The sequence below is a fragment of the Panthera onca genome, chromosome D1 (genome assembly GCF_046562875.1).
Source record: "Panthera onca isolate mPanOnc1 chromosome D1, mPanOnc1 haplotype 2, whole genome shotgun sequence".
Classification (NCBI taxonomy): Eukaryota; Metazoa; Chordata; class Mammalia; order Carnivora; family Felidae; genus Panthera; species Panthera onca.
In genome coordinates, this window is record NC_138348.1 from 108,068,086 (window position 1) to 108,095,038 (window position 26,953).

A 26,953-nucleotide genomic window follows, 5' to 3' on the forward strand; every position below is an offset into this window, starting at 1 on the left:
GCTCAGAGCCTGGAACCTGTTTCCGATTCTGTGTCTCCCTGTCTCTCTGACCCTCCCCTGTTCATGCTGTGTCTCTCTCTGCCTCAAAAAATAAATTAACGTTAAAAAAAATTTTTTAAAAAACATACGAAATAATAACTTCTCCAGTAATCAGACCTTTTTTAACGAATCCCTCCCTCTTTTTTTTGCTTATCAGTTATCAGTTTAGCAAAGATTATTAAGAACAATAATTCATGTTGGCAAAGACATAGGGAAATTTTCCTTCATAGAGAATCTGCTGGTTGGAGAAAATTTTGATATCACATTTCTCCTGAGCAATTTTGTGATACATTTCATAAGTCACTGAAACATGTCTGTCCTTTGTCTCATCAATCCCACTTCAAACAAATTTATTATTCTAAGGAATTAATCGTAGAGGTACACAGCGCTAAGTTTAAACTATGTGCATTTCAACAATTTTGCTTGTGAAAAAATAAAAACAACTCCTGTTTCCAACAGTAAGGGAGTAGGTACATATATTATGGAACCGAGATAGGATGATAAGAAAATATCGATGTAGCACAGCATTCTTAATATAATGCTAAGTGAGAATTGTTAGCTGCAAGACAGTATTTGTTGCATAAAGGCATTGTTACAAAACGCATATGCGTGTAAGTGTCACGTTGACCAAGCCGGACTCCTGGGACATCATCAGAGAGCGTCTCTGGTTTTGCTTGTAATTGCCACTGGGTAAAACATGACCAGTCCCATGACTTTTCTGCTCGCCGTTAGGTAATAAAAGTCCTTGGTCACTTGAAGCCACAAAACAGTGTCAGGTCAGTGTGGTGATTAGACCGGCTGGTACCTGACTAATGCCGATCTCATTCCCAGCAGCAGCCATTCCCCCGGCACACTCACTATGCACATCAGGGAGAAGCCCAGAGGCGACAGGGATATGATCCTCCCTTTCCTCCAAAGCCTCCACCTCCCCCTGGCCTGAAGGGAGGAGGTAGGGGGTGGGTGGGTGGGCAGAGAGGTACAGGCTTGGGTAGGGGTGTGGGGGTGACTGAGATGGCTATAGGATGGCTCCCATACTCTCTGGGGGGACAGATGTTTACATTTGCCTCTTGTGAGCTCACGTGGGGTTTTTAGGCTCTGTTCTCCTGCAGCTTTTGGTGAAAGGGTCTGGTGTCCCCTGCTCTCTGCCCAACCTCGCCGTGTCCCTAGGAGCCCAGTGGTTCGCCCACAGCCTCTTTCCACCAAGGACCTTTTACCTCTTGAGCTAGCTCTGGTGGAAATGAACTAAGAGAACCCCACACCTCCCCGGCCTCTTCGGGGGTTCATGTCTCGTCCGTGGGAAACACACACAGCGTTTCTGCCCGAGAAACCCTGGAAGTGAGGACTGATTGCCAGCTGGGCAACCTCCCTTCAGTCTCCCTTTACTCTGAGCCGGCTGGCACCAGCTTCTGGAACTTCGTCTTCTTGCCCTGGAGTCAGACACCAGGCAGCCTTTCCCCTAAACTGTCGGCAACATAGGTGAAAGCCCAGTGGTGCTGTTAAAGCCCCCCTCTCTGAAGAAAATCTGCTCACGGCTCCTCAGTCCCCACTCTTCTGACCCAGTGGGGGTAGGGGACTTGTAATCTTAACAAGAAGGCTTTGGACTTGTTTTTGGTAAGGACGCTTAACGTGAGCTCTACCCTCTTAAGATTATCAGCGCGTAATACAGTGTTTTTATCTTTTGGCCCCAGTGTTACTCAGCAGATCTCTAGAACGTACTCGTTTATGCAGAACTGAAATTTTATACTTGATTAGCGGTTCCCCATCGCCCTCCCCCTCACTACCACCGTGCTATCCTTTGCTTCTATTAGTTTAACTATATTAGAAACCTCGTATAAGTGGCATCACTCAGTGTTGGTCCTTATGTGTCTGGCTAATTTCACTCAGCATCACGTCCTCAAGGCTCATCCATGTTGTCACATTTGCAGAATTTCCTTCTTTTTAAAGGCTGAGAACGTTCCGTTCTATGTTTCTATCACATTTATTTTTTTAAATTTATTTTTTTGTTTCTATCCCATTTAAAAAGTCCACTTGTTGATGGAATTTAATTCTTTCTACAGCTTTCCACCATTGTGAATAATATTGCTGTGAACATGGGAGGTGCAGATATCTCTGGAGCTAGTGTTTTCATTTCCTTCAGATGTATTCCCAGAAGTGGAATTGCTGGACCAGATTCTATTTTTTGATTTTTTGAGGAACCTCCATACCGTTTTCCACAGTGGCCGCACCAGTTTGCATTCCCATCAGCACTGTACTAAAGGGTTCCAATGCCTTCCTCCCTGCCAACATTTTCTTTCTTTTGTTTTGTTTTGTTTTTAAAATAACCATTCTGACAAGTTGTGAGGTGGTATCTCACTGTGGTTTTGATTTGTATTTCCCTGATGATGAGTGGTGTTGACCATCTTTTCATGTGTCTGTCGGCCATCTGGATGTCTTCTTTGGAGAAGTGTCTATTCAAGTTCCTAGCCCATTTTTATTTTATTTTATTTTATTTTATTTTATTTTATTTTATTTTATTTTATTAATGTTTGTTTATTTATTTTGGCGGGGGAGAGAGGCAGAGAGAGAGGGAGACAGAGAATCCCAAGCAGGCTCTGTGTTGTCAGTGCACAGCCTGACATGGGGCTCGATCCTATGACCGTGAGATCATGACCTGAGCCGAAATCAAGAGTTGGACGCTTAACCAGCAGAGCCACCCATGTGCCCCCAGCCCATTTTTAAGTCAGGTTATTAGTTTTTTTGCTGTTAAATTGTAAGAGTTACTTAGATTTTTTTGGAAATTAACCCTTTATCAGAGATGTTATTTGGCACATGTCTTCTCCCATCCCATAGGTTACCTTTTCACTCTGGTGATGCTTTCTTTTGCTGAGCTGAAGCTAATTTTTAGTTTGATATAGTCCCACTCATCTATTTTTGCCTGCCTTTGGTGTCATATCCATGAAATCACAGCACACTTTCTAATTCCAAAATACACAACAAAGGTACAGTAATTAAAACAGTATGGTACTGGCATAAAGATAGATCTTTAGATAAGTCCATGGGACACAGTCCAGAGCCCAGAAATAAATTCATGCCAGTATGTCAACTGATCTTTGTGCCAAGAATACACAGTGGAGAAAGTACAGTCTCTTCAACAAATGGTTCCGGGGAAACTGGGTACCCCCACACAGAAGAATGAAACTGGACCCTTGTCTTACACCACACAGAAAAATCAACCCCAAATGGGTTAAAGACTTACACATAAGACTGGAAACTGTAAAACCACAATAAAACATAGGGCAAAGGCTTTGGCTGTTTGGTTTGGTTTTTGTTTTCATTTTTCGGTTTAATAAATCCTACCAAGCAAGTTCTCCTGACTGGTCTCACAATTCACCTGGATGTGTGGAATCTCTTGCTTTCACGCCCCAGCTAAAACCGAGACAGGCTGGCTCCCCCTGTAACATCCTAGTATGCCTGCTTTAAAATGCTGGGTGAGGGGCGCCTGGGTGGCTCAGTCGGTTAAGTGGCCGACTTCAGCTCAGGTCATGATCTCGCAGACTGTGAGTTTGAGCCCCGAGTCGGGCTCTGTGCTGAGAGCTCACAGCCTGGAGCCTGTTTCAGATTCTGTGTCTCCCTCTCTCTGACCCTCCCCTGTTCATGCTCTGTCTCTCCCTGTCTCAAAAATAAATAAAACGTTAAAAAAAATTAAAAAATAAAATGCTGGGTGAACATTTGCACACACAGCAGTGTCTCTGGTTGTGGGGATGATGAGTGACTTTTTTTTTTCCTTTAAGCTTTTGCAAGTCTCCTGTATTGAGTGTAATTTTACTTTTGTCATTAGAAAAAAAAAAAAGAGGGGGCGTGTGGGTGGCTCAGTCGGTTGAGCGTCCGACTTCGGCTCAGGTCACGATCTCACGGTTCGTGGGTTCGAGCCCCGTATCAGGCTCTGTGCTGACTGCTTGCTCAGAGCCTGGAGCCTGCTTCAGATTCTGTGTCTCCTTCTCTCTCTGCCCCTTTCCTGCTCATGCTTTGTCTCACTCTGTTTCTTAAAAATAAATAAATGTAAAAAAAAAAATGTAAAAAGGAAAAAAAAGAGAGAAAGTAAAAAGTGTAGAATGGCAAATCAAAGTCCGTTTTGTTGACACTTAGGATCTCCTGTCCCAACACTGAAGAATTCCCTTTGAGCAGATTCCCATTGGTTGATTATGGCGGCTGCTTTTGTTATGCTCTTGAAGGTGATAAGGGTCAGGCGCTGGTTTACCTAGCGCTGGGCACTTCACTGGAAGTCTGGGGCAGGGCCAGTAAGGAGACACAAGGAACAGCGTCACCTTGCACAGCCAGTCTTTAGAAACTGGAACACTGATTGGCACCAAACAGTGGGGTGGTAATCAATCGGTCGGTGGCTCCCTGACGCTGCTCTGCTTGTCTCTGTTTACTCCCAATGTCATCTCTTGTTGCCACTTTCCTCTCGGCCCCATGGCTTCAGTCTGTTCAAGACTCGCAGACGCTACGCTATGTCACTTCAGTTTGTCTCACTTGCCATCACGGTTGCAAGACACGTGAAGAGGAAGAACATGACTCAGTTGTTAATCACTGACCGAAATAGAGCATATCGGCCCAGCAGCATTCTTTGTCTTGTTTAGCTTTCAGGTCAAGCGAATTCCTGGTTCAGTTGATGAGGACCAGGAATGTGGAAAATTGTGGATCCCATGACCCAAAATACAACAACTACCCATGACCCCTTGTGTATGAGTGGGACAGGCCCCCAACACTTCACGACCGCCCATGTGCTAGGAAAGTGGCCCGTGTCTCTCAGATAACACCATGCTTAATTCATTACTGTTGAGTCCTATTTGGGGATATTGGTGATGAGAATAGAGCAGCCGGAAAGCAAAGCAAAACAAAACAAAACGATGAGGGAATCAGACATCTAATTTTCTTCTTCTATGCCAAGCATTATTTTATCCTACCTGAAAGAAAACAACCATTTTTGCAAACGAGGCCTAAGTGACTCAAAGCTAAACAGATGATGACTTTTAAAATCTAAGGTCATTGTTCTTAAAGAATAGGCCACGCCTACATACGTATGCCAGGTAAACAGTTCTTTTTATTTCCCCCTTTCTTCGGTAAAATACACCTAGCATTACTGCCTCATTACGTTTTGACACTTCATTTCTGAGAAATGGGTGGGTTGTTGACAGGTTGTGTACAATTCTGTACCTTTTCTCGACGCACTGAGACACACTCCCTTCAAGTACACACTAGCCGCCAATGTTACATTATCATTTTTGTTGTGTCGTAAAGCTTTGTTTAGGCCTTTTCTCCAAAGACCCATTGAGACCTTATGATAAAGCATTGAAGACATTATGAAGAATAATCCCAAATTTGGTTGGTTATTGAGAAAGAACAATTTATTTTTTTTTAATTTTTTAATGTTTATTTATTTTTGAGAGAGAGAAAGAGAGAGACAGAGGGCAAGTGGGGGAGGGGCAGGGAGAGAGGAAGACACAGAATCCAAAGCAGGCTTCAGGCTCCGAGCTGTCAGCACAGAGCCCGACGCGGGGCTCGCACTCATGAACCCATGAGGTCATGGCCTGAGTGAAGTCGGACGCTTAACCTACTGAGCCACCCTGGCGCCCCTTCCCAAGAAAGAAGAATTTAAATACTAGAATCTGAAAGTTAAAATGGTAGCAAATAACACATAACAACGTTACCAGTAAAATGTCTTTCATAGGAATGTTAAGTTTCCATCAACAAGTTACCTGATTTGGAGTAGACACGTGCATTTGTACTGCGCCTCTCATACTTCATTTCGCCCCACTACTGATTTTGCTACAGAATCATTCTAGGAGTACTTCTTTGGAGTGTGTTTGGGTAAATAAATGTAACTACATCTAAAAGCAAAACCTCATAGGCTCTTCTGGATAAACAATACCATATGAAACATTGTGTGTGTTGGATACAACTGATCAGCAGAGTAATAATTCTAATGAGAACATTTAGTTCAGGGATTCAGGGGGAGATGTTCAAAGCAAAGCCTTTGCCATGTGATTCTGTAGTAATTTCTGAAGATGTGGAGCGTTGATTTGTCAGGTTGATAGATGGAGAAAAACAGTTTAAACCAAACCCATCATGAGACAGGTTTGCTAAAGTGAACTTGGAAAAGGCAGAAACCATTTGGATAAGGGTTATTTCAAGGATTAACTCTTTTTGAAAATGTGTTACAAACTGTGATCCAAACCAACGAGCCTTCACTGATGTCCGCATCAAACTTGCTTTGACCCTGTCATTGAATTCTGCAGTGGGTAATGCTTTGCAAGTCACGGACTTCCTGAACCTCCATTATCCCAGATGGGGACCCAGGGACACTACTCTTCATGGTGGTGGCATTTGGGAAACGTCAGGACATTTTCTCCATTCTGTGTCCTGAGAGCAAAGACTGAATAGCTGTTTGTGATGTCTCTTTCTTTTTTCGTTCTGGCTTGCATAATTGGTCAGGGCGTGGGTAGGGGTAGGGAGAGAGGGAATGTCATATTTCAGCATTAAGTTTATTAAAGGTACTTCCGGAATGTTGGGCTTGAGTTGGTTTTCTGACATCGCTAAGTTTGCAAGGTACCAGGTGAATTAAATTGAATACGATCTATGTGGGTATTAATTACAGTGCAGGCAATGTAGTCTTGTGACCTTTCCGCCTCTATCTGGAGTAAAGCTACCTGGGCATCGCTTTCTTTCAACCTTGTGAATTGCCTAGGCTCCCCTGACACCGTTCCTCTTCCTGTAGTTTTTTCCTGGCAGGATGTGTTCTAAGAATTAGCATTAAATTGCCTGAATAGGAGAGAAAAAACAGGCTCTGCGTTCTTATGCATGAAAATGAAGGAGGGACACACGGATATGCACAAGTGTAGTTCTGTCTTGTTACCTGATTACATCACTAGCGGTACAGAGGGTGTGGCCCAAACTTAGGATGCAGTCGTCTTTGGAAAGAAGCCATGAATAATGTAATATGCAAGCAGATCCAAGCTGTTGAGATCATATACTCTTTCCGTGGATCAGAACTTACTGGCTCTCACCTGCCTTGCAGTTGTGCTGGGAAGAGCCCCCACAAGAGGCACTTAAGCCCGTTTTTGTAGCTCTAAGCAACTTCCCTACGCTGTAGAATCCTAACCCGCAACTGGAATTAGCCTTTGCCTTACAAGTTTCTGTGGAAAGATGTCTGAACATCTCTATATACGTGGAGGCGGGGGAGGGGGGAAGGGGTGCACCTCGGTGGCTCAGTCGGTTGAGCGTCCGACTTCCGCTCAAGTCATGATCTCCCTGCTCGTGAGTTTGAGCCCCACGTCGGGCTCTGTGCTGACAGCTCAGAGCCTGGAGCTCAGATTCTGTCTCTGCCTGTCTGCCCCTCCCCTACGTGCTCGCACGCACTCTCTCCCTCTCTCAAATATAAAATAAAAACTTTTTTAAAAAGAAGTGTAAGTGGGAATAAAAGGCAAAAAACTCTCATCTTTAACTCACTTGTATTCATTTGTTGGGTTACCCAACAAACATTTAGTCACTGCTTGCTGTGTGTTCAGAAAGTCTGGTGCTGTGGTTAGGGAGCTGACACCCCAGTGCCATGAAGGAAAGTGCAGAGACAGGCCAAGAGGCGAATAGTTGAGGACCTGAGGAAAAAAAATGTGTACTCACTCTGGAAATAACTCAACACACACTACCATGCTGAGTCGTTGGGGTCTGAAGCTAGATCAAAGTGCTCTTTGACTTCCCATGGGATAACCACAGGCATGTTTGGTTTTGGGTTTCATGGTTTCCATTTTTTTTATTATTGTAATAGCACCTACCTCCCTGAGCGTCTGTGGTGATTACACGAGATAATGCGTGTGGAAGGGCCCAGCACAGTGACTGTCACACTCGAGCTTACCATTTAATCCTAGCTCCACTTCCCGCCCCTGGGAGGACACGCGGTGTGCACGGTTCCCATAATGCTCAGCAGCATCACGAAGGTACTGGAGGTAACCCAAAATGTTACCTTCACCTTCCATAGAGGTATTGTCAGTTTGAATCTGGAATCATAAAATCTCTTCTAGTTTATATTTATCACATGCTGGATCCAGAGAGAGGCAGCAGAAAGAAAGAATGGAGGGGGCGGGGGGGGGGGGGAGTGTAAGGACACTGGACACATGAGAACCATGTAAAAGTTGGGATTTCTCAGGCCAAAACACGGCAGCCCCAGGGGCCACGGAGCTGGAATCTATGTGATCTCAGACCTGAGTACAGATTTGTTTACCATGTTCTTAAATATGAGGCTGTACTCCCTTGAAACATTAGCAAAGACATGCTTAGAATCATAAGAAGTGGGAAGGTACCCCTGGGAGCTTCTAATTCAAACCCCTTATTTTATAGATGAACAAATGCAGGTGCAGAGAGAAGAGTTTCCCAAATTCATATCCATTTGTTCACCAAGGGCTTACGGAGTCCCTACTCTATGTCAGACATCACTCCAGAAGACAGGAACAGGCAAGGTCCTTGCTCTCATGGAGTTTGCTTTAGTGGAGCACAGAGGAGATGACTGACAAAAAAGCAAATGAATGAGGGTGTTTTCATAAGAAGATTAATGAGACAGAAAAAAGTAGGCCAAGTCCCTTGATAGAAAGTATGGTTGGGAGAAGGGACTATTTCTGTTGGAGGGTCACAGAAGGCCTCTCTCCGACTGTGACATTTTGGCTAATGCCTAAAAGATACAAATGAATGGCCAAGCAATAAAGTAGGGAAAACGCTGCAGGTGGAGGGACCAGCAAGTTCAAAGCCCATTGGGGACCAGAGTGGCTTTCGAAAGGAACAGAAGGAAGGCCAGCTGCTGACTGGAGCCGGGAGACGCATGATGAAAGTGGGAGAAAAGGCAGTGGTCTAGACCGTGGAGTTTGGGATTCTAAGGATGGTGGGAAGCTCCTGGAGAGATTTAAGCAGGGCATAGTGACGTGATATAACGTACATTTTTAAAATGGCAGCTGGGTGGAGCCCGAATGATAGAGGAACCAGAGTATGAAGCAGGGAGAGCAGGAGGGAGTTCCTGCAGTCACCCAGGTGACAGACAGCAGTGCTTTGGGCCAAGGAAGTGGCCGTGGAAATACCACCACTTGCTAGCTACAAACTCCAGGAAAGCTAGGGGCTGTCTCTTTCGTGTGCTAGTTAATCCCAACCTTCTTAGAACAGTGCCTGGCACATAGTATGTGCTCAAAAAAAAAGCCAAAAACAAACAAAAAACCCAAGCTGAATCGCATGTGTGACTACTGACTTTCTAAAGTTAGACTGGAATCCAGGATGAGATAAATACAAGTGTAAACTATTCTCAGCTCAAGGGCTGGGTGGCTCAGTCATTGAAGCACATGACTTCTGCTCAGGTCATGATCTCACGATTCTTGAGTTGGAGCTGTCAGCACAGAGCCACTTTGGATTCTCTGTCCACCCCTCCCTCTCTGCCCCTCCCTTGTTGGTTCTCTCTCTCTCTCAAAATAAATAAACTTAAAAAAACCCGACTATTTTCAGTTCAAAGATGCTTACCTTAGGAGAGTTTAGAAAAGTAAGCCTTTTTAGACGTTTTACTAAAAATGTGCAACAGTCTTAGCAATTGTGTGCCCGAACCTTGGTGTTAGTGCATTCAGTGTGGTGTGAGGGCCGGTCTAGTAACCGGCAGGGAGCTGACCCAGCATGCTCCCCCTGTCTGAAATCTGCACTGCAGATTAGTTTTCTAGCGGTCACACTGTTGACTTACGTCCAGTCTGGAGATCTGGGAGGAGGAGGTGGCCCACCCTTAAACAGTTGATGCTTTTGAGCTTCTTTATAGGGAAAGGAAAAGCCCAAGGGTGATTCTCTTTTCTGCCGTCCAGCTGTTTTGCTGGGGAAGGTGATAGACATTTCCAGCCTCACTCCTCATCCACCAACACATTTCACAACATCACACTCACTCAGCCCTTCATTTTGCCAGGCATGGGTGTGTGGGCCTTCCATGCATTAATTCGCTCAATCCTCACCCAAACCCCATGAGATATTATGACTCCTACCCCCACTTCATAGATGAGAAAACTGAGGCACAGAGTGGTTAAAATCACACAGTTCATGAAGATCAGGGATGGCGTTCAAACCAGGCAGTCTGACTTGAACGTAGCCAGTCAGTATTTTAATGTCTTCATTGGAAGAATGGAATAATAATATTTACCGACCACCATTCTTGCTAAGATTAAATGAACTAATACGTGTAATTACGCCTGGCCTAGAGTACGCACCGTGGAAATGTTAGCTAGGACTAGCTTTCCTGTATCGTTATTATAGAAAAATTACTTTTACATCCATAATTTTAACTGGCACCCAGGATCCCATCTCTCACTTACGTCAAATGTTGATTGAGTTGCTTCGCCACCAGGGCACAAGTTTGTAGAACTCATTCATTACCCCAGAGGTTCGGCAAGTACGTATTGATCAACCGTTAAGTCAGGGACCGTGCTAGGCCCTGGGGATGCCGAGACAATGAGACATGGTACCCGTCCTCAAGAAGCTGACAGCCTAGTGGGCAGCCAGGCAGGTGTAATGACAAGTGATCCAGCATAATTTGCAAAATCAGAGGTGACACGGCGGGCTTTCCCAGGTGGCTTGGGTAAAAGGAATGGATGGAATGGATTAAAAAGAGGTAAGATGAACCTAGGAAGACAGAAAAGCCGTGATGGCTGGCTGCATGAGAATTTGGCACTTAGTCTGATTCAGAGTGGACAGCCAGCCTTCCTTCAGCACCTGCTTTAGGACGACTGATCAGTAAGACGTCACTCACTGTGATGTGACCCAGTGTGGGAATTACACATCTTGGTGTCACCTAGACTACTTATTTTCTTCTTTGTGTCGTGACTTCATCTCGTGTGGGAATAAACATCCGGGAAGGCTCTAATGGCCCATTTAAGAAATACAGAAAAGGTTGCCTTTTAGTCCAGATTGGATGATCTCAATCACAGCCATTCAAGGAATCTAAAAGGGCTTCATTATCTAGCTTGGCTTGAACGCTGGTGCCATTATTTTGCGGCCACTCTTTGAGTTCTAAAGGTTCGTGTTTTTGTTCTTATTGTTGCTACAGTTCATCCCTTCTCTTTGAGAGTTCCCTTCCTCCAGACTTCCCTCTGCAGTTTAACTTTGCTGTCAGCACAAGAACACATTTTTCAAGACACCTGCTTGCTCGCTCTCATCCCTGCCTCTCCGTGAGTCATGGTTGTGGACGGAAGCGAACAACAGGCTGTGATGTCAGGGACAAAGGCTCTCAGAAAACAATCTTCTGAAGAGCCAGAGAGAGAGATTGGAGGCCAGGCCCCGGGCTGTGAAGCTGCTGGTGCAGCCGTGAACAAAGGCTTTTTTTACTTTCTTTCCTCCGCCTCATCCTGGCTGAGAACTCATAATGTTTGTTTTAACGCTTTCCCTAGCAGATGAGCGATAAGAAATCTGTGCCTGGAAGTGCGCCTTTCAGGAGCAGAAAAACAAAGGGGCTCACTTTCCTGAAATGCGTTTCCTTGGGGTTTCAGGGTTTGGGAAAGGTCCTTAGTTGGACAGCCTGATCCAGACTCCATTACAACATTCACCCGACGTCCTAGCTCTGACTCAGGAAACAGCTCCCGCCCCGTGTCTTCGTTTGTGATTTTCTATGTGTTGTGGTTGCTGGGCAATATGAAACCAAAAAAAAAAAAATAATTGAATTTCTGCGTGGGAGGAAAAGTTTAATGCTGCTTTGATCTACGATTCAAGCGACAAATCCACTTGTACAGGATTCAGTTGCACAGTTTTTTCTAGGGTTCACTGATATTGAAGCCTGCAAGCCCAGGAGAGGGTGTGGGATTTGGGAAATATTTTGGCAAGAGGTCCATGAAGCCGAGAGGGGAGGGTTGATAGAGATCAGTCTGCTGGGCTGCCTGGAAAGCAGAACAACGTGTAACAAGATGGTTCGTGAACAGGAAGGCCAGCTGTAGGTGTCCAGAAGCCGAGGACATAAGAAAAGTGGAGAAAAAGCGAGAGCGAGGAGGTGAAAAGGGGGAATGAGAATAGCACAAAGAGGAAGGGATACCCTCAGCAGGAGCAGCTCCTAAGGGAGCAGTGTTGAGAAATGTTTGAGATCTTTCTGCCAAGAAAACGGAAGGTATAATTGGTGCTTTCTGGTCTAGGGGAATTGTCTGCTCTCAACGTTTGCCCACCTGTACGCTCCTCGGTCACATTTGGGTTATCGTCACTACCTTTTTCATTGGCGAAAGTCACTCTGAGCTAACGTATAGCAGTTGCGTGCTTATCAAGGCATGAGTTCTCATCCCAGGGCAGTGCTCCAGCCTGCGGGCCCAGTGAAGTCTCCGGAAGCAAGGACATCAAGTCCAAACGCAGCATTGTGAGGATTTAGCAATAATCGCTGCAAAATCCTGTGAGTAGGAGCCCCACAGCACCTGCTGTGATTAATTTTTATAACTTCACCCGGAGACCGAGAGATTGGCGAGGTTGTTTGGTTTTTGTTTTTGTTTTGTTTTTTGTATGAGATTTTGTTTTAGGACCCTTTTCAGACTTATGATATTTCTTAATGATTTAATTCTGATGTAGGAATAATGAGTCTTTTCATTTCACTGCACATTTAACTTTATTTAATCTTTTAAAAAAAATTTTTTTTAACGTTTATTTATTTTTGAGACAGAGAGAGACAGAGCATGAATGGGGGAGGGGCAGAGAGAGAGGGAGACACAGAATCGGAAGCAGGCTCCAGGCCCTGAGCCATCAGCCCAGAGCCCGACGCGGGGCTTGAACTCACGGACCGCGAGATCGTGACCTGAGCCGAAGTCGGATGCTTAACCCACTGAGCCACCCAGGCGCCCCAAATCTTTTAATTTTTTTAATGTTTATTTTTGAAGGAGAGAGAGAGAGAGACAGACAGTGTGAGTGGGGGAGGGGCAGAAGAGAGGGAAACAAAGACTCTGAAGCAGGCTCCAGGCTCTGAGCTGTCAGCACAGAGCCCAACGCGGGGCTCGAACTCATGAGCTGTGAGATCATGACCTGAGCCGACATCAGATGTTCAAGCGACTGAGCCACCCAGGCACCCCTTCACTGTACATTGGAAACCAGAAGATATCTTCAAGATAATCTCATCTGTGTTTATGTTTTTAAGTTGTGCATAACAAATCATCCCAAGGCTTCAAGGTGCAGAAGGACTTCTGTTTATCAGCTCACAATTCTGTGGGATGGCCATTTGGGCTGCACTCAGTCGGGTGGCTCTCCTGGTCTCGCCTGGACTCTCCCACTGGGCTCAGCTACATCTGGATGGGCTAAGGTGGCTTCTTCACTCACAAGTCTGGCAGGTGGCCATGCTGGTCTGCTCATGTTCTCATTCTCCCAGAGGCCAGCCCGGGCTTCCTTTTGCACCAGAATCAAGATTCTGAGAGGCAGAGAGAAGGCAGAGGCCGTGAGGCTTCCTGAGGCCTGGGCTCAGAAGTCCGACCATACCTCTTAATTACTTTCAGTTGCTCTAAGCCCAAGGCCAGCCTAGATCCAAGGGACAGGAGTGACAAAGTCACATGGCAAAGAAAGAAGTTTGGGGAGGTGAGGAGTTGTGCAGACCTGTTTTGTAACAGTCTGCCTCATCATCCAACCTCCTTTCACAAATGAGGGAAATAAAGCCAGGAAAGTTAAATATTTGGCCAAGATCACCCAGCTCGAACCTGACCCTGGTCCAGTGCTCTTTGAACTCTCTGAGCAGACAAGGGGTGCGGGGCCAAGAATGGAACATAAAGAGACAGCTGTCATTCACGGAGCACATGCTAAATGTTAGTAGGAAATGAACCGAGATGAGTACAAAAGTCTGCTCAGGGTAAAGATGAGCAAAGAAAAAATGAGTTGGAAAGGTCAGCAGGGGCACAGCGGGAGAAGGGAGACGAGATTCATGACGTCAGGAGGAACCTCGGGGGACAGACTCGTTCTGCGGGTGCTCGAATGGCATCACAGCAGCACGGGGACGACGAAGATTTGTGGGGATGAGGAAGGAACATTGGGAGTTGGAGCAGAGGGCTGGGATTGTGGCTCAGCAAGAAAAAACCTGATTTAGTGGAGTCAAGTTCATCAGCCTGGGGGTAGAACAGATTACAAGTGTAGGCACCCGTCCCTCCTGATATGTTGAGTCAGGCCGGACTGACAAAGCCAGCAAGGTGTGCGCTTGTAATTCATCTGTGTGCCTGTCGTCTGGAAGCCTCAAGGGTCTGCTCGTTGGCGTAGATTGCATGGCCTGCCCCACATGGCTGCCTGAGTATGTGACAAGCCCGCATAGAGGAGGAAGAGCCCGGGGAAGCCTGCCTGGCTATGAACTTGGTTGAATTCCATCTGCAAGCGAATGTTCTCTCTCCCGGACTGAGGCCAGCTGAGACTTAAAATACTGTCCTTTTAAGGTTGACATGTCTTCAGGTTAAGATTATTTGTTTTTTCTGCTGGTGTTGAGCTTTGATATATTTTTTTTAAGTAAATAGATCAGTCTAAACCACTGGTTTTACCGTTGTGTTCTTTGTGATAGAAGCAGCTCAGTCAGCCATTATAAAAGTACTGACTATACTTTATAGGACGTAGGACTCTTTGGTGTAAAACATTAAGGAGTTGAGTTATAGGTACCTAGAGAGTTTAGACTTGTATGTCATTCACAGCTTCCCTTCCTGGGTTTTCTTCACTTCAAAGGCCAGAACTATTTATGTTTTACTTCCTTTAATAATCGGTAAATGCAATGCCTTTTTTTTTTTTTTTTTTTTACTCCCTGACCCTTGGGTTTTCTGGCTCTTGGCTGTACGTATTTACCCACTTTCCTGACAGCTTTGGAATATCTCTGCTTTAAAAGCCACTGCATTTCTTTTTTTTTTTTAAGTTTATTTATTGAAAAAATTTCTTTTTTTAACATTTATTCATTCTTGAGAGACAGAGCATGAGTGTGGGAGACGCAGAGTGAGAGAGGGAGACACAGAATGTGAAGCAGGCTCCAGGCTCTGAGCAGTCAGCACAGAGCCCGACACGGGACTCGAACTCACAAACCGTGAGACCATGACCTGAGCCAAAGTCAGACCCTTAACCGACTGAGCCACCCAGGCTCCCCTTATTTATTTATTTTAAAGTAGAAATTACTTTACCCCAAGGTGGGGCTCAAACTCACAACCCCGAGATCAAGAGTTGCACGCTCTAGTGAATGAGCCAGCCAGGTGCCCCAGAAGCCACTGAGTGTCTTTGAAATCATGCCCTTTTATGTATCTACATGTACTACTGTCTACATCTCATTTCTCATTGCCTACAGGAGACAAATATTAGCATAAGCACATCCACAGATTATGTTTTTCCTTCCCTAAACCTAATCAGAATGAAAGTCAGAAACCTGGGGGGAATAATTAGAGTAAATAAGAAAAGTAACGAGTCTGTGTTTTATTAAACGTGCCTCATTCTGGTGAAAAACCGGGAGGCATTGTCATAAATTGATAAAATGTACAATTGCCAAAACACAAAATGTCATTAGTAAGCAGACATGTGGGAATGTAATCAAACCTCCCTACTCATCAAAGAAATGTAGCATTTTTTTTTTAAGCAAAGGAAACAAAATTCCTTAAAAATAGCTGGAGCACCCAGGTGGCTCAATTGGTTAAGCATTTGACTCTTGATCTTGGCTCAGGTCATAATGTCACCATTCGTGAGTTTGAGCCCCGAGTAGGGCTGTCAGCATGGAGCCTACCTGGGATTCTCTCTCTTTCTCTCTCTCTCTCCCTTCGCTCTCTGCCCCTCCTCCGCTCACGTGTGCTCTGTCTCTCTCTTTACTTCTCTCTCAAAATAAATACACGTTTTAAAAAGAAAGAAAAATAGTGGCCCGCAATTACAAGCATGGTACCTTGAAAGTATTAAATTCAGAACATAAAAATACTCAAAATAATAGCATGTAGTATTCTGTAGGTATCCAGTTACCATCTTGTACATCACTGGTGTGAATAATATGCTGCAGCCTTTGTGAGAAGCATTTTGGGAGGGTGTATAAAGAATGAAAAAAAATGTGATTGACTCTTGGACGCGATAATTCAATGTCTGTTAAAGGCACTGCAAAAATTGAAAAATCACAGTGGTGTTCCCTACAGCAGTATTTGTAAGGGAAAATCGTCATGTTCTTCACCAGAGGAATAGTAAATAAATTATAGAAATCATGCTAGCTTGAATATTATACAAATATTTAATGATTGCTCCAAAGAGGAGTAATGGTAAAGGTGTTCAATAAATAATGTTGTTTTTTTGAAGATTACGTATGCCCCATCTCTGTGAATGGCATCATCTGTGCACCTGTGTGAATCAGAAATTGAGGCATCTTCCTTGACATGTCTCTGACTGCTAGCTCTCCAGAGTCACTTCATCACTCGGTGGGCACTTGGAGGTAAATTTTACCCACAAAGTAGCTCTGAACACGTTCTACTTTTCTTCTGCTTCACCACCATCATCCTGGTCTAAGAAAACACCTCTCTCTCCTGGACCCTGCAAGTACCCTGACTACTCTCCTCTTCTCCACTGGAATCTTCTCCCCACCTATAGCTGGGATGTTTTTTCTTTAGTTATTTTTCTTTAATTATTTCTATTAATTATTTTTCTTTAATTATTTCTTTAATTATTTTAAACAAATTAATTTTCTTTAATTATTGAGGTATACTTGATGTATAGCATTATATTACTTTCAGGTGTGCAACATAATGATTTTCATATTTGTAGACACTGCAAAATGATCACCTCGGTAACATCTATCACCACACATAGCTACAACTTGTTTTCTTGTGCTGATGACTTTTAAGATCTACTCTCTTAGCAACTTTCAAATATGTACTACTCTGTTATTGACTATGGTTGTTGTGCTGTACATGACGTCCCCAGGATTTATTTATTCTGGAACTGGAACTTGGTTTTGACTCCTTTCACCCATTTCTCCACGCTCCCCCCCACCCCGCCCCATCCCTCACCTCTGGCAGCCACCAATCTGTTCTCTGTGTCTGTGAGCTTGGTTTGTTGTTGTTGTGTAAATCCCACATGTAAGTGAGATCGTCTGGTATCTGTTTTTCTCTGACTTATTTCACTTAGCATAACGCCCTCAGGTTCTATTCACGTTGTGGCAAATGGCAAGACTTCATTCTTTTTTATGGCTGAACAGTATTCCGTTGTGTGTGTATAATTGTGTATGTATTGTATTGTACATATATATTATACATATATAGTTTCATATTACATATAAAATTGTATTTGTGTCATATTTTGTTTTTCCATACAATTACAATTCCAGAGGCGCATGTACTTTTTGAGTTAGTGTTTTCATTTTCTTTGGATAAATACGCAGAAGTGGAATTGTGGGTCATATGTGGTAGTTCTCTTTTTAATTTTTTGAGGGACCTCCATACTGTTTTCCACAGCGGCTGCACAAATTACATTCCCACCAACGGTGCGTGGGTATCCCCTTTTTCCACATCCTCACCAACACTTGTTATTTCTTGTCTTTTTGGTACTAGCCATTCTGCCTGGTGTGAGGCGAGAACTCCTTGTGGTTTTGATTTGCATATCCCAAGTGATTAGTAATGTTGAGCATCTTTTCATGTGCCCTCAGGCCGTCTGTATGCCTTCTTTGGAAAACTGTCTATTCAGCTCCTCTGTCCATTTTTTAATCAGATCGTTTGGTCTTTTTGCTACCAACTTATATGTGTTCTTTATGTATTTTGGTAATGAACCCCTTATCAGATATATGATTTGCAAACAGTTTCTCCCTTTCCATAGGTTGCCTTTTCATTTTGCTGATGATTTCCTTTGTTGTGCAGAAGCTTTTTAGCTCAGGGTGATCTTTGGAAAATGCGAACCTCGTGTGCCATGCCACTGCTAAGTCAGTAATGCGTTCTTGCTGCTGCAGGACTAAATGCCAGACTGCTCACCCCATGCTCACGCTGCATGATCTAGCAGCCGCCTCTCGGCTCTGCCCTACGGCTAGTAGGTCCGTCGTCTCCACGTCCACACTGCAGCCAGGCTGGCCTCATTTCAGCTCCTTGCTTCTTTCCTTGGGGGCACTTGGTCTATGGCTGCGCCTCCTCTGCCTGGAAAGCTCTGTGCCAGAACCACCTGCCCGCGACCCCTTCATCCTTCAACCTTCAGGCCATGTGTCATCTTCGCAGGAGAATCTTTGCTCCCGCCTCAGACGAGGCTCCTTGTTTCATGTTCTCCTAGCACCTGTTTACTTTTCTACTGTTTGCCCCCAAAGGGTGTAAATTCCATGAGGGCGAGGACTTGACTTGTTTACTGCTCTTTACCCAGAGTTTCAAACGTGTGTTGAATGAATAAATCATACTCACCACTCTTTGTTACTTTACATCTCTGTTGTTATCGGGCTCAAGTCTGCCTCTTATTGGATGGAGAGTTCCATGGGGTAGGAACCGTGTCTGCTCTCTTCAGCATCGTATCCCTGCATTGTACCGTAGGAGGCCTTCCACACATGAATATTCAGTAAATTTTGTCACAGCCATGTGAAAAATCATGCCAGATGGGTAATAGTGTTTGTGTTAGGTTTGTGAAAACAACTGATTTTTTTCCCCTCTGTCTGCAAGAAAAATTATAATGGAAAAAAACACAACAATATAAATAAAAATTCAGACAGAAAGAAAGAATAGGTTCATATATTACACTTACTGAATACACATAATAAAAAAAGCTAAAGATAGAAACGATATCTATAATTATTCTGCACTAAGAGATCAGATGTTTTGTTTTCTTCCCCACTATGTCTACATGGGTGCAGCATTTTACGTAGCTCATAGTCGATGAAACGTGCATTTTGTTCTTCTTGCTTCATTCTATGTCACGTGCATTTCTCCAGGATTCTGCATTGCTTTTGCATACTTATTTTTAGAAACTGCATAAAGGGGGCGCCTGGATAGCTCAGTTGGTTGAGCGTCCAACTTCGGCTCAGGTCACGATCTCACCGTTCACGAGTTCAAGCCCCGCATCCAGCTCTGTGCTGACAGCGGAGTGTGTTTGAGATTCTCTCTCCCTTTCTCTCTGCCCTCCCCGCTCTCAGAATCAAATCAACGTTAAAAAAACAACAACAACAACAACCAGAAACTACAAAAAGTTCAGTTCAATTAATGTACAGGGAAGGGGGCTAGTTCTTCGAGACATAGTTCCTAGAGTAGAGTTCACACCGTATGAGCATTCCCGCAGAGATAGGGATTGCGGACTTCATTGGCCAGAAGCTGAAGAAGAAACAGGCAGCGATGGATGTGAGTGCACGTGTAGAGTGAGAGCTTGAGGTGAATTGAGCAAAGTGTGATTATGTTCAGAGAGTCCCTATTGCATCAAGGCTCTAATAAGAACCAAGAGATACAGTCACGCTGATGGGAGAATCCCGAAGTCAGGTAGCTCAGCTGTCCTCTGACATGAGGTGGGTGTGTCGACGTCGGGGCTGGTGCTACAGGTTGGGCTCTAGTGATGGGGGAGGACTGGGAGGAAGCGGAGGTGGTGAATAAACGCGGGGCACTGATAAATAAGGTATTGAGAAGCTGGAGACGGCCAGCACCCGGTAGGGACAGTCACTTGGGGTCTCTGAGTCTGTTCAGAAGGGACGTGGCAGGACAGGGGAGTGACGGCATTGGCACACAGAGGCCCCGAGCGGATGTTGTGGGCTGGACGTGACGTTGCCGCCTGATGCTTTTCAAAATGCAAGTCTGGGCAGGATGGCCTTTGGCTTCCTTCTCGATTATTTTGTAAAACGACAGTATCGTAGCCCCAAGCAGGAGCGTGGGTTGCAGCCACCTCGGTTCAGCACCTTTAACCCCAGATTTGCCGCTCTGCGGCCGGCTTGCTCCCGTCTACTTAGTGACACCAGCTCCCCCACACTTGTGTTCCACAGAGGACCTCGCATAAAGGGGCGGGTGATGCAGAGTCACATGCCATCCCTCCCCAGACGGCAGAACTGCCCAAGCTCGGACCCACCCACGAGCCCGATGTGTTCAGCAGCGCCACACCAGCCTGTCACATCATGGGCTCCAGTCTCCCCTTGCTGCTGTTTGCCTCCGTCCAGGGCACGCACGCTCGCTCTTGCTCTCTCTCTCTCCCTCTGGATTAACTACCTTTCATTTCCAAACAGTTCTAGCCTTTTCCCGAAATAGAGCGAAACCGTCTGCTTTGAAAAAAAAAAAAAATCACCACCAGTGATTCAGTTAAGGACTTAGAGCAGCATTTTCATTGGAAAGAGGACTGAGCACGAGAGGGCAGGGAGGAGAAGGAAGGCATGGTGGGATTTGGGGCCTGGCGTGGGGCCGACACACTTGTGCTCTGGGCACCTTCCCTTCCCATCTCACATCCCAGTGCCCTTGCAGATTTGGCATTACCTGTGGGCTCCTCCGTGCGCTTTTGTGGTTTGGGGTGTAAAGAATTTCGCTACTTTTTAAAGAAATTCCTTAAATGGCTTTATTTTTGAGAGAGAGAGTGAGAGAGACAGAGCGTGAGCGGGAGAGGGACAGAGAGAGAGGGAGACACAGAATCGGAAGCAGGCTCCGGGCTCCGAGTTGTCAGCACAGAGCCCGACGCGGGGCTTGAACCCACGAACTGTGAGATCATGACCTGAGCCAAAGTCAGACGCTTCAACGACTGAGCCACCCAGGTGCCCCAGAGAATTTTGTTTTCTAAAACTAGATTCAACCGTTTCTTCTCTGCATGTTAACTCTATCTTTGGCCACTGGATGGACAAGTAAGGACCCTGTTATATTCAGCGTTGAATCCCCACTGCCCACACTGGGACTGGTACATGGACATTGCTCAATAAACACTGAATGAATGAATGAATGAATGAGTAATCAGAACTAGAATATTCTGGGTGGCTCAGTCAGTTAAGTATCGAACTTCGGCTCAAGTCATGATCTCACGGTTCATGAGTTCGAGCCCCGTGCTGGGCTCTGTGCTGACAGCTCATAGCCTGGAGCCTGCTTCAGATTCTGTGTCTCCCTCCCTCTCTGCTCCTCCCCTGCTCAATCTCTGTATCTCTCTGTCTTTCAAAAGTAAGTAAACATTTACAAATATTTTTTAAAAAAAGAACTAGAATATTCTGGTTTTTCCATATCATTAAACTATCGATCATTGCTCATCCCAGGTTGTCATTACCAGCCTGATTATTTTAATGACTAGCAAAACTTAGATTGTCATCGTATTTAGAAAAACACAGCCAAAAATGGACACAGTGGTAAAAAGGAAATTCTGACTAGAGCAGCTTTCCCCCTAGACTCCGTGTACACAGTTCTTCTAGGTCACGTTTAGCCTCCTGTCACATGAGTTTGCACTTGATTTGAAGAAATTTAAAGGGCACATTGATATTTTTGTTTCATTTCAGCAAACTCCAGAAGACAAAGAGGGATATCAGATGGCTTCAAGGAGTGACTGGTGAATGGTTTGAAGAAATTCAAAGAAAGAAGTTTTGCAATGAAACAGACGTTAGCCAGATGTTGAAACAACCACTCACATACAGGCTAAGGAAAGGGATGGCAGAAAATGGTGAGGAAAAAACTTACACATCTAAATTTTTTTTTTCTTATAGCCTGGTATGATAGATAAGGACTCCAATGAACCAATCCATGTTTTGGGCTATTTTAAAATCATAAGGTACAAGAGTTTTATAACATAACATACAGTAAGAAGAGTGAACTGAGAATGTACTGTAATGTCCTAGGGGTGTGTTTTTAGAATAGGGCAAGATAGCATAGTGGTTAAGAACACACATGTTGAGGGGCGCCCGGGTGGCTCAGTCGGCTGGACATCTGACTTCGGCTCAGGTCATGTTCTCACGGTTTGTGGGTATGAGCCCCAAGTCGGGCCCTCTGCTGACAGCTCAGAGCCTGGAGCCTGCTTCCGATTCTCTGTCTCCCTGTCTCTCTCTCTCTCTTCCACTTGCACTCCCTCTCTCTCTTCCTCTCAAAATAAATAAACATAAAAAAAAAAAAGAACACACAAGTTGATATCAAAGGAGACTTGGATTCAGATGTCCACTCTGTCTCTCTGTATTCTCTATTCTTTCAGAATCCGTGTGACTGTTCAAGTTACTTATTCTCTCTAAGCCTCAATTTTCTCATCTTTAAATGGGTGTGATGATACCTACCTCATAGGGCGGTTGTATACGTACAAAGTGCTGAGCTGGAACATGGTAAGCACTTCTGTGAATGGGATGATGAGGCAGAAGAAGGAGGAGACAGAGGAGGGGGGCGTGGAGAAGGGGTGATAGGAGAAGAGAGGGGGAAGGTGGTAAGAGAATTGCCACCTTTCTGGAACTTTGGTAAATTAAGCTCCGTAGGTAAATGCCTTCCCGGAACATGGCAACTATGTGACTATTCACATGTCACTTACCTTCACCCATCACTTGTGTTTTTCTAATCTGTAGATGAGGATAATAAAACCTGCTTTCACAGGACTATTGTGAGAATAACAGAGTGCGTTGAAAATTATAACCTACGAAAACAGTGTCGAGTATCTTCCACTGATACAGTCACGTTGACTGCTTTGACTAATGTGTTACTTACAGTAGCGACAAGAAACATGTAATAATATTTCCACACTTTATATGGACAACATTATACAGCCCCCATAATAAATAAACCTCTCTAAAAAGACTCACAGTTGAGATTTTGAAGTTAACCCAACGTATACCATGGCTGCTTCCCCCTTCCGTGGAATCCCTCTAGTGTTTACAAATTCAGCATGTCCAAAAGTATGACAGTATTATAGACTTCGTATACGTTGATCCTGCCTTAGGATTTTTAATACTCACATATGTAACTATACATTACCTCTACACCTATTAGACCTGTTTCCGTTATAGGCACGCACGCATAGAAACCACATTGTAGCAAATAACACGTACACAGAGATAGATTTTTGATGGAAATAAGGAACACTTTAAATGGCTTCATTTCCTTTTCCTTGACTTTCTTTGGTTGCAAAAAGTTACATGTATAGTATCTGTCACTATGGTTTTAAAGTACTAAAATAAAAACGTCTGAAAGACGGGGCAGCTAAAAGCCACTTGAAAGTTGAATGAGGTCCCTGACACCCCACCTTGGGCCTCGGACGGATTGGCACAGCTGGTTTACAGGGAGGGATGTCCCACGGAACTGTGGTCCACGGTGCATATTGAAAGCCTCCCTGCCCTTTCCGAGCATTTTCTCTGTTCAGCAGAACCGTCAGGGGCACAGAGCTCCCCTGATTCCTCGGGTCTCCATGGGGGAATGCCTGCTGCGTTTTCAGTCTGCAAAGGGAGGTGGGAAGCAAGATCAAAGTCTTAGTTCTCGGAGATACATTCACCCGGAAATACTGAGCGATGCCACCTTTCTCCAATGTTCGTCTAGATCGTGTGGAATTACAAACGTCAAGATCTAAAACTACACCCCATCAAAGAAACCCCATGTCTGTTTCTTCCCGGCTGAGCTTCAGATCATCATTTTCTTCCCTGTTCTCATTCAGAAAATCCAGAAGGGAGACTTCAAAGCTTCTGTCACCGGCACAGAAAGGGTGAGTGAAATTCAGATCATGTGACGGCTCACTAGTTATCTGATGCCAGAGGCCGGTGGCCTGTTTTGTGTTCAGAATGTTTAATGTTTGCTCTCAGGCTTTAAATTCAGATAGGAACAAAGGAGACGGGACTTAGCTCTCATAGGGACAAAGTCCTTATGAAACCACGAAACTTGGCTCTTTGGGAATCCAACTCCTAACCAATTGCACACGTCGCAGGTAGTGCCCTGGGTGGATGAAGGGTTAAATGTTGGGAAGAAATGGGGCGCCTGGATGGCTGAGTCGGTTAAGCGTCCGACTTTAGGGGCACCTGGGTGGCTCAGTCGGTTAAGCGTCTGACTGTGGCTCAGGTCATGATTTCATGGTTCGTGAGTTCGAGCCCCACTTTGGGCTGTGTGCTGACCGTGCGGAGCCTGGAGCCTGCTTTGGATTCTGTGTCTCTGTCTCTCTCTGCTCCTCCCCTGCTCTCTCTCTCTCTCTCTCTCTTCTCAAGAATAAATAAACATTAAAACATGAAAAAAACATCCGACTTCAGCTCAGGTATGATCTCGCCGTCTGTGAGTTCGAGCCCCGTGTCGGGCTCTGTGCTGACCGCTCAGAGCCTGGAGTCTGCTTCAGATTCTGCATCTCCCTCTCTCTCTGCCCCTCCCCTGCTCATGCTCTGTCTCTCTCTGTCTCAAAAATAAGTAAAAACATTAAAAAAAAAAATGTTGGGAAGAATCATTGACAGTTTCCCCCACTGCTTCCAGAGGCTGGTGTGTACCCTGGTCGGGAAGATATTTTTAAATGAAAACTACTGTTTCCTTGGGGATATAGGTATCTGTGGTCACAAGGAGAGATGATGTGTAAAGATTGAGGTGAAAGTAAATAAGATGAGGACAGAGAATTGAGGAAAATTGTATTTTTTAAACCGAGGGAATAAATGTGTTCCTGTGACTGGCAGGTTTCAGGACAGCTTCTCTGATGTGGTTACCCAGAGTTTCAGCTTCAGGTGCAGGAAGGGAGGTTTTGGGGAGAGTGGAGGCATAGTTCAGGATCGTTCGCAGTGTGAACCCGTGTAAATCAGTTCGTCTTGACTCATGGGTCGTTAGATCGTTTTGTGAAAAACAAGCCACGCTTTGCTTACGTGCCGTTGAGCTGACTGCTAAATATTTTCGGCCTGTCTTCCTGGTTGAGAAGCTTCCCGCCCTCTTAAGGTGTCGGCCTCACATGTGATGTGTCCACCGATTAGGAAGGGGGCGTTGCTGCGCTGGATAGGAGGTGCCCGAGGACACCCTCGCTGCACAACAGCCCGTGGCCCGCCGCCGGTGGGCGTGGGGAGAGGCTGCCCGGCCTGCAGAACAGAACCCTGGGCTCCCCTCTCCCCTCCGGGGTGGACGAACGGTGTTTCGCGCCCAGTTCCCACCTGAGCCTGCTCTTGTCTTTGCCGAAATAGTGGAGGGCTGAGCAGCATGTCGGTTTCTGTGCCGGTCCCTCCCAGAGCCACTTGTCAGGAAGTGCTCTTCAAACAGGTGAGTGGCTTTTTCTTCATGAGAGTGTTTGCCACGCTAGGAATCCCCTCGCCTGGGGGTTTAAAGCCCAACAGTGTGTCCTTTAAAGGACAGGCGTTTTATAAGGAGAAGAGAAATACTCCTGGCACGTGGTGTAGCTGGAACTTGTGACGTTATTTGTGTTTTCGGTGATTTTCTCTAAGGCAGAGTTTTAGATAGCTTAGCCGTCTCACATCGGGAAACCAGGAAAAGTTGAGGAACCTGTTCATTCTGTGGGCAAGTTATTTCCAAGCTCATGTTGCAAGTCACTGCACAAGTGGGTCCGAGGAGACGGAAAATCTAGATTCTCCATCTGGGTATCGTGTGTGTGTGTGTGTGTGTGTGTGTTTTAATGTATATTAAATTTTGAGAGAGAGAGAGACAGAGCACTAGCAGGGGAGGGGCAGAGACAGGGGGAGACCCAGAAACCGAAGCAGCATCCAGGCTGTGAACTGTCAGCACAGAGCCCGATGTGGGGTTCAAACTCACAAACCACAAGATCGTGACCTGAGCTGAAGTCGGACACCCGACCGACTGAGTCACCCAGGCGCCCCCGTGTTTGTTTTTTTTAATGTTTATTTATTTTTGAGAAGGGCTGGGGGCGAGGGGCTGAGAGAGAGGGGACAGAGGATGCAAAGCAGGCTCCAGGCTCTGGGCTGACACCAGGGAGCACGACAGGGGGGCTCGAACCCACGAACTGTGAGATCGTGACCTGAGCCGAAGTCCGACGCTTAACCGTCTGAGCCACCCAGGCAGCCCCATGTTTTTTTGGTTATAGACCAAATTGGAAAAAAAAAAAGGAAACTTTTATTTAGCAACCGTCCTTCTTGTAGACCAAAATGACTTGTAGCTTTTTTACAACTGTGCGCACTGAAACATAAAAATAAGCATGCAGATGTGAAACAGATTTTATCCTTCAAGTATATATGTGGATGTTCGGCAGTTTTCCAAATGTGTCTTCTCTAAATACATTTTTAGTTGCAAAGTGGAAATGGAATGTGCGAGTACAGAATATCATGAAGGCACAGTTTTTTGCTCTTAAGTTTCAGTAGGTAAGCTGTACAAATATGTCCTTTTCATTTTTAAATACGTGCATGACGTAAATATTTGGATATAAATTCTGAGTGTGTGTGTGTGTGTGTGTGTGTGTGTGTGTGGCCAGGAGGTGGTTTAACGTAGGAATATACATCATGTGCTGTCCTCTTCCAGACACTCTTTCCTCTTAAGTAGAACTTGACTTTCTTTGGCAGTTCTGATCTTTTGAAATACAAAATCAGCCTTCTAAATCCATGATTCAAGAGCTCCTCCTCGCCTATTACTGCACCAGGAGGGACTGGCAAAGGGCTCCGGAAAGCACAGTCATCCTGTGCCAAGTAGGATTCAGGTTTCTACTTGCCTAAGCCATCAAGGCTCAACGTTGTCACACTGGGTGCTCTGGAGAACAAGTCAGCAAAGCAGTTTAGAGGATCTTTTGCAAATCACAGAAAGGGAAACAAGCCCTCTGGGCAAAGTACAGCCTTCTGTTCAGCCCTGAAAGACTTGAGTATCAGAGAAATTACTTTTCATCTTTTAAGCTGTGGTTTAACTGAGAAATGCTGCTGGATAATGGGTAACTCTCCCCAGAAGAAAATGGATTTGGTCATTTCATCAGGTACTCACTTTAAAAGTTTTTTTTTTTTTTTACCTTTATTTATTTTTGAGAGAGATGGAGACAGAGCGAGAGCGGGGGAGGGGCAGAGAGAGAGAGGGAGACACAGAATCCGAAGCAGGCTCCAGGCTCTGAGTTGTCAGCACAGAGCCCGATGCGGGGCTCGAACTCACGGGCTGTGAGATCGTGA

The 26,953-nt window shown here is 45.1% G+C and overlaps 1 protein-coding gene across 5 annotated transcripts in view; it reads left to right on the forward strand.

Annotated features, from left to right (window-relative positions):
* The window catches only part of EXPH5 (exophilin 5), a 76,423-nt gene that overhangs the window by 24,959 nt on the left and 24,511 nt on the right, over positions 1-26,953 (forward strand). For 3 of the 5 annotated variants that reach the window (XM_060604604.3, XM_060604605.3, XM_060604606.3), the window contains 2 exons: positions 21,419-21,579; positions 23,424-23,586. In XM_060604604.3, coding sequence (XP_060460587.3) covers positions 21,419-21,579; positions 23,424-23,586 — 324 coding nt within the window. Of the gene's footprint in view, positions 1-21,418; positions 21,580-23,423; positions 23,587-24,381; positions 25,098-26,953 lie in introns of those variants that run through there. The other 2 variants (XM_060604607.3, XM_060604608.3) reach the window with 2 other exon arrangements.